The 7,500-nt window shown below is 37.3% G+C and overlaps 2 protein-coding genes across 2 annotated transcripts; both read right to left on the reverse strand.

Annotated features, from left to right (window-relative positions):
* Positions 1–1,130: 1,130 nt before the first annotated feature.
* LOC138863785 (cuticle protein AMP1A-like) lies at positions 1,131–2,377 on the reverse strand. Its single transcript, XM_070128779.1, has 3 exons — positions 2,268–2,377; positions 1,608–1,852; positions 1,131–1,477 (listed from the first exon to the last, which is right to left on the reverse strand). Exons 1-3 carry the CDS (start codon positions 2,274–2,276, stop codon positions 1,258–1,260), a joined length of 474 nt encoding a protein of 157 aa, XP_069984880.1. The 5' UTR covers positions 2,277–2,377; the 3' UTR covers positions 1,131–1,257.
* Positions 2,378–5,263: 2,886 nt separating this feature from the next.
* LOC113830245 (cuticle protein AMP1A-like) lies at positions 5,264–6,755 on the reverse strand. Its single transcript, XM_027383451.2, has 3 exons — positions 6,646–6,755; positions 6,035–6,282; positions 5,264–5,607 (listed from the first exon to the last, which is right to left on the reverse strand). Exons 1-3 carry the CDS (start codon positions 6,652–6,654, stop codon positions 5,388–5,390), a joined length of 477 nt encoding a protein of 158 aa, XP_027239252.2. The 5' UTR covers positions 6,655–6,755; the 3' UTR covers positions 5,264–5,387.
* Positions 6,756–7,500: the final 745 nt, after the last annotated feature.

Raw genomic sequence — 7,500 nt, forward strand, 5'->3', positions numbered from 1 at the left:
GCATTATGGCGTGTTGTTCCCGTTGGATTTCCTCAACTTTTACTTCTCTCTGTGTACAGGAGAAGAGCAAGCTACCGTCTGACGAGATGTCATTGAAATAACCAGCTTATTGCTTTCCAAAATGAATTGTTCACATTTAAAAAATATTAATAATAAAATAGAAATAAATATATCAATTGCTATTTTGATTTACTCTATTTTCTTATCCCACTAAATTTTACTACATTAATATGCCTTTAGAAATACCAAAATATGTCAACAATTTTTTCGGTAACATACATACATCTTTAAAACTAAAACCAATGTACCTTTTTTTAATTTTAAGTAAATAACGATCTCGAAATATGTGTGTATATATGTGAATGTATGTATAGATATACAGGTACATATATATGCATGAATATATTATATAATTAGATATTCACATACATACATACATACATAAATGTGTATATGTATGTATATACATGCATAGATATATATATGTATGTGTGTGTAAACACACACAAACACACATACACACAGGCATGTAAATATACATATATATGTGTGGGTGTGGGTGGTATACACATGTACTTGTATGTGTGTTATGTATACATATACATGTACTTAAATAGATAGATAGACATAGATAGATAAAGATAGATATGCATATGTACATAAAGATATAAATGTGTATATATATATCTATATATCATATACGTGTATATGTGTTTGCATATATACATATAAATGTATGTGTGTGCGTGCATGTACATATATATATATATATATATATATATATATATATATATATATATGTGTGTGTGTGTGTGTGTGTGTGTGTGTGTGTGTGTGTGTGTGTGTGTGTGTGTGTGTTTATATATACAGTATATACATATTTATATTTGTATATGCATCTTTGTATGCATATATGTATACATATGTATATATGTATATATATATTTATTCATATATATATACATATATAAGTAGGTAAATATATCTATATGTTTCTCTGTATGTGTGTGTGTGTTTGCGTATGTGTATGTACATGGTGTCATTTGTAAGTCTTACAATTCATAGAATTAGGATCAATATACATTACTTTTTTCATTGGAATATAAAATAAGATGAATAGAAAACAAATGTAAAAGTGCGCATATTTTAATATAAACAAGCTGTTCAATCTCATGCCATTCATTCCGCGAATAAGTTATTTACATATCGGAGTAATCGGTTCTGTACATGACTCTCTTCTCTCGTTTTCGAAGACGTCTACTGCGGCCTCTGGTAGAGCTGGGAGGGCGCGGCGTCCCTGGTCTCCGCCGCGGCAAGAGCGTCTTCCTCAGCTGCCTTTGCGATCTGCCTGAGCACGAACTCGGGAATCTCATGAGGGAATTCGGGAGCAATTGGCAGGTGGTCACCCTCGGGCTGGAAGCCGTCCTCGTTGGCGACGTAGGTGACCTCGATCAGGCTCCCGTCGGGAGCAGTGTACCTGGAATGGAAAGATTTTGCATGTAGATAAATATGCTGGCAACTGTGATGATGGCAATAGAAAACTGTTAATGATGAACACATGGTGCATGCACATACACACATGCAGATGCTAATGTTATAATACTCACGAGTACTTTCCGGAGGCAACGATGGCGCCCTCAGGGCCGTCAGGTGAGCCGGACTCCGAGGCGGTGATGCCGTCGCCAGTCTCGATGTCGAAGTTGTACCTGCCGTCGTCCTCTTGGACTCGGTCGTCCCTCAGGATGGGCACGACGTCAGCTACGTCAAGTACGCCCCTTGTGGAGGGGTCCGGGAGAGAGTAGCCATTCTGTGGGGCCGCGGCGGCCACAGCAGTGAGGGCGAAGAGAATCGCCTGTGGAAGAGCATAGTTGCAGTGGATGCGCGCCTTTTTTATTACGGCGATTTGCGTTTAGTTATTAAACACATCCCTCCTCTCATAATATGCATATATATGTGTGTGTGTTCATGCATGTGTGTATTAATATATATGTATATATGTTTGTGTGTATACATATATGTACATGTATATATATATATATATATATATATGTGTGTGTGTGTGTGTGTGTGTGTGTGTGTGTGTGTGTGTGTGTGTGTTTGTATGTGTGTGTGTATGTGTGTGTGTGTGTGAATATATGTATATGTATATATAACTTATTATTGTCGGTTTTTCGATGGTACTTTTTCGAGTGTTTTTACATTATGTCCAGATTATCGCCGTCAGACATAAGCACAACTTCACAAAACCATTCAGGAGGTGCACTCACAAACTTCATGGTGCTCAGAGTAGCAGTGAACTGATGATCCGGTTATGAATCTCAGACTCTTATATACCGAGGGAAACTCTGCCCTTGAATTGAGTCGTCTTACCCTTCACCTCATATGCTGCTGCTCTTCATGGCCATGCGTCTTCCATGCTTATCTTAGGAAAGCATAGTGCAATAGGGGAAAATACTCGTAAACCCTAATTAGATAGTGTATTTGATACGAAGTAAGGTAATCAGATTACAGTGTTGCTTCTTCTGTACGTCTGCAGTATTAAATGTGTACTCTGTGAACAAATCAATGAACCACAATGGTAATATTTATTATTACATTTTTGCCATGATCTATTAACTTCTTAAATACCATGTAATTGCGTATGTGGCATGTTCTATGTAAATACCAGCGGGTTGCCTTAAGAGTGTACCCGCACACGGGAGGCTCAGCCATTACTCTCTCGTAAATAGTGCTCTTGTACTTTCTTTCTTTGTGGCTTGAAAAACAAATTTGAATTTGAAAATTTGAGTTTGTTGCCAGTCTCATGTTAACGAGAATTTTTAAATGCCACAAGAATAAAATAGCAGCCGAAGCGTCTTTCTCACGAGATAAACGTGAATTCAGAAAGAGAGTACAGATGTTATTTAGGTGGAAAGCTACACTGATAAATCACATGGCGGTAACAGTGAGGGACATTAACAAAATTACGCTACCTTAACCATTTGTTCTCTGTGTGCGTGCATATGCATGTTTACTTGAATTAATATATATATGTGTGTGTGGGGGGGGGGGGTAAATAGTAGCTCATTCCCTTGTCCGCGGATGGTCTACATATGTCTCTCCCCTTATACTTTTGTATATGTGTATGTATACCTTAGTGTGGTTAGCATGTTTGCTAGCTAATTTTAATCATGTTACAATGCTATGTTACTTTATTTATCAGCTTCCTGTATAACTTATTCCCACTGCCATCCAAGCTGGTAGTTGGTCGGTATTTCAGATTCTCTCTCTTTCTCTTTCTCTCTCTGCTAAACATGAATCAGGAAAGGTTTGAATTCTGCTGGTGCATGAAAAAGGCTCTTGCGATGCTTAAAATAGAGGTATTTATGTGTTTCTGAATAAATGCATATGTTTCTAAGATGTTGCGCTTGTATGTGTAACTATTTTTCAAAGATATTAGCAAATTGACAAATACAAAAACACACATTTAATTAAAGACACACTATTCTCTATCACTGTTTTGCCCTCTCACTCAACTACTTGTTTTGCACTTTGATTTGTTTTGTCCTCGGTTGTTTAGATTTTCTCCCGTCCTGAAAGTGGTAATATTCAGCACATTTCAGAATAAATTTCTAATGAAATCTTGCTGTCTTTGTTTTATTGATCTGCGCATTTACTCATTTATCCATTTTGCTGTTATTACTGTTGTTACATATGTGTGTGTGTGTTTGTTGTGTTTTAGGGAAAATGTGAAAGTAGGAATTTCACGTATACCTGAAATTAGGGATCTTATGAAGTTACTGTGCTTTATCTTATCTTTCTTAATTTTATATTATCTTATTGTTTTTCTGTAGATATACTTAATCATTTAGATATCAATGCCTTAATATGACATATAAACTACTCTATGGGCATTAGGTTTTATATTATTATTATTATTATTATTATTATTAAGATTTTAAGGTAATAACTGTATTTGTTGATGGTCACAGCCATTACATGAAATCTTTTATTATTTAGGGTTTTACATGTAATCCTAATTTCTACATGTTACATGTAATACACATAAACGCACATACATTTGACCAGCGGTCAAACTACCAACAAGTTTTGATTGAAAATTACCAGCTCGCACCATAAGCAAAACTAATATAAATAAGTATATATACATATATGTCTATCTGTATACGTATACATGTATGTATATGATACACACCCACCCACCCACAAATATTATATATATATGTGTGTGTATGTGTGTGTGTGTTTGTGTGTCCGTGTGTATATAATATATAAAAATGTTTGTGAAAGATGGCAAAATGCACTACCGCACTGACATGATGAATAAGTGACCGCTCCGACCGGGATTCGAACCCTCGCCGCCGTTGCAGGCAGGTAACTGCAAGACAGACACTCCAGCCATTGAGATACATGACAAACTAAAAGGAGTGTGCAACTAGGAGCTAACTAGCTTTCATAGACATTGCCTATCTACTCAAATCAGGAATCCTGAGGTGTATTTAATGAAAGATAGAATAATGCACTACCCCACCGATATGATGAATAAATAACCTCTCCGATCGGGATTCGAATCCTCACTTTGCAGCCAGTAACTACAAGACGAATGCTGTACTATTAAGCTACGCGACCCAATAATAGGAGCGTGTAACTAGGAGCTAACTTGCTTCCATAAACATAACCTATCTACTTATACGTGAGTAAGGATAATGGAATTTTACACACTCCCCGTGGGCACTCGGTAGAAAGTGATAGAGCAATTCAAATCCAAAATCAGAAATCCTGAAGTGTATTTAATGAAAGATGGAATAATGCACTACCACACTGATATGATGAGTAAATAACCCAGCGCCGTTGCAGCCAGGCAACTGCAAGACGGACACTCTAGCCATTGAGAGTTGGGGGTGTGTGTAAAACTTCGCTATCCTTATTCACGCATCAGTAGATAGGTAATGTCTATGGAAACTAGCTAACTCCTAGTTGCACACTCCTTTTAGTGGGTCGTGTATCTCACTGGTTAGGGTGTCTATTTTGCAGTTACCTGCTTCCTATGGCTGCGAGGGCTCGAATCCCAATAGGGGAGGTTTTTTCATGTATGTTTATATATATATATATATATATATATATATATATATATATATATATATATATATATATATGTTTTTTTTTTTTTCGTAGTCATATGATTCATAAAAATTGGCTCAATATGTTTACATAAAACCTGTTTGCATTGGAATGAAAGAAAATGAATGCAAAACACAAGAAATAATTGTGCATTCTTTATTATAAACAAGCTATTCAATCTCACACCATTCATTTCGCGAATAAGTTATTTACATATCGGAGGAATCGGTTCTGTACATGACTTTCTTTTCCCTTTCCAAAGGTGTCTACTGCGGCCTCTGGTAGAGCTGGGAGGGCGCGGCGTCCCTGGTCTCCGCTGCGGCAAGAGCGTCTTCCTCAGCTGCCTTTGCGATCTGCCTGAGCACGAACTCGGGAATCTCATGAGGGAATTCGGGAGCAATTGGCAGGTGGTCACCCTCGGGCTGGAAGCCGTCCTCGTTGGCGACGTAGGTGACCTCGATCAGGTTCCCGTCGGGTGCAGTGTACCTGGAAAGGAAAGCTTCGTAAATGGTGGCGATAGAAATTCCATTTTTGATATCTCCAAAAAGTGACTAAGGATAGTGTTAACCTATCATTATTGCCTGAATTAACTATATTCTATAACCCGAATCGAAGTTTTTAATATACAATAATTAATTTGGATGGTGTTAACAATAGTAAAATCACTGCTGTTTCTTATGACAGTATGGGTCATACATGTCGTCATTAATGATGTATAGCAATAGGCATACTGATCATAATTCTTATAAAAGTAACACTAACCAAAACAATACTAATGCTACTTATTAATTAAGATTATATCTAATACGTAGATAATAGCAGTGGTTATAATAATGATTAGAATATATATATACGCATGAAACGAGTACACATGTGCATATATACAGACATCTACTAAAGTTGTCATACTCACGAGTACTTTCCGGAGGCAACGATGGCGCCCTCAGGGCCGTCAGGTGAGCCGGACTCCGAGGCGGTGATGCCGTCGCCAGTCTCGATGTCGAAGTTGTACCTGCCGTCGTCCTCTTGGACTCGGTCGTCCCTCAGGATGGGCACGACGTCAGCTACGTCAAGTACGCCCCTTGTGGAGGGGTCAGGGAGAGCGTAGCCATTCTGTGGGACATCAGCGGCGGCCACGACAGTGAGAGCAAGGAGAATCGCCTGTGGGAAGACAGAATGTTTCTGCACTTTTTATGTTGCCGCGATCTGCATTTAATTGCTAAATACATCTATCACTTTTTTGTTTATCTTTCATTCTATATATATATATATATATATATATATATATATATATATATATATATATATATGTATGTATTTATGTATATACATGTGTCTATTTATGGTATGCATACGTACACACATACATATAAATATATAAATATATATGTATATATGTGTTTATTCGTATACATATATGTATATATAAATATATTGATGTTTGCGTGACTATCATTGATTATGGTCAAAATACCGCTGTCAGACAAGCACAACTTCACAAAACCATTCAGGAGGTTCACTCACAAACTTCATGGTGCTCAGAGTTGTAGTGAACTGATGATCCGGTTATGAATCTCAGACTCTTATATACCGAGGGAAAAGCTGCCCTTGAATTGAGTCGCCTTACCCTTCACCTCATATGTTGCTGCTCTTCATGGCCATGCGTCTTCCATGCTTATCTTAGGAAAGAATAGTGTAATAGGGGAAAATACTTGTAAACCCCAGTAAGGTGGTGTGTTTGATGCAAAGTAAGGCATTCAGATTACAATGACCTCTTTACTGCATCGTTAGTTAGAACGTGCGATAGTTCTGGTATGATGTTACTTCTTTCATACTCTCCTTACCAGGCTTAAGATAATGAGGATTTGAATATGTCATAACCCACCTCCCCTCATCGTTACTATTATCTCCTCATTAGATAAAAAGTAATAGAAAAGGAAGTTCTAGATACTATTTACGTGCATGTATGGATAGACAACTTTCATGCTAGTAACACTAAATAGTATTTAATTAGATTTCTTTAAGGATATTTCTACATAGTAAAGGGGGTTTACCTGTAAACCTACACACACGCGCACACAGTTAAATATGTGTGAATGGTTATTTGTATGCATGTACGTATAGGTCGAGAGAGAGAAAAGGGGAGTTTGTACATTTATTAAATCCTTCAGTTAATTAAGAATATACAGTGTCACCTTCCCTTGTGCGCGGGGATAGCAAATTTGCTAGCTGGAAGGTTTCATTAGTTACTTCCCTAATAAATAACTCCTTGTCAGGCAGTTGGTCCTTATATCAGCTGTATTCCTCCTGAACATGAGTTGGATGAATCTAAACTCTACAGTAGAATGGAAAGACTCTAGCGATACTGTACATATAGGT

The sequence above is a fragment of the Penaeus vannamei genome, chromosome 13 (genome assembly GCF_042767895.1).
Source record: "Penaeus vannamei isolate JL-2024 chromosome 13, ASM4276789v1, whole genome shotgun sequence".
NCBI classification, from domain to species: domain Eukaryota; kingdom Metazoa; phylum Arthropoda; class Malacostraca; order Decapoda; family Penaeidae; genus Penaeus; species Penaeus vannamei.

Bases quoted from the DNA above. Each gene is read 5' to 3' on its own strand.
- LOC113830245 (XM_027383451.2), bottom strand. The intron at 5,608-6,034 runs GTGAGTATGACA...TTTCCTTTCCAG, and splicing joins GTTGCCTCCGGAAAGTACTC to GTACACTGCACCCGACGGGA.
- LOC138863785 (XM_070128779.1), bottom strand. The intron at 1,478-1,607 runs GTGAGTATTATA...TTTCCATTCCAG, and splicing joins GTTGCCTCCGGAAAGTACTC to GTACACTGCTCCCGACGGGA.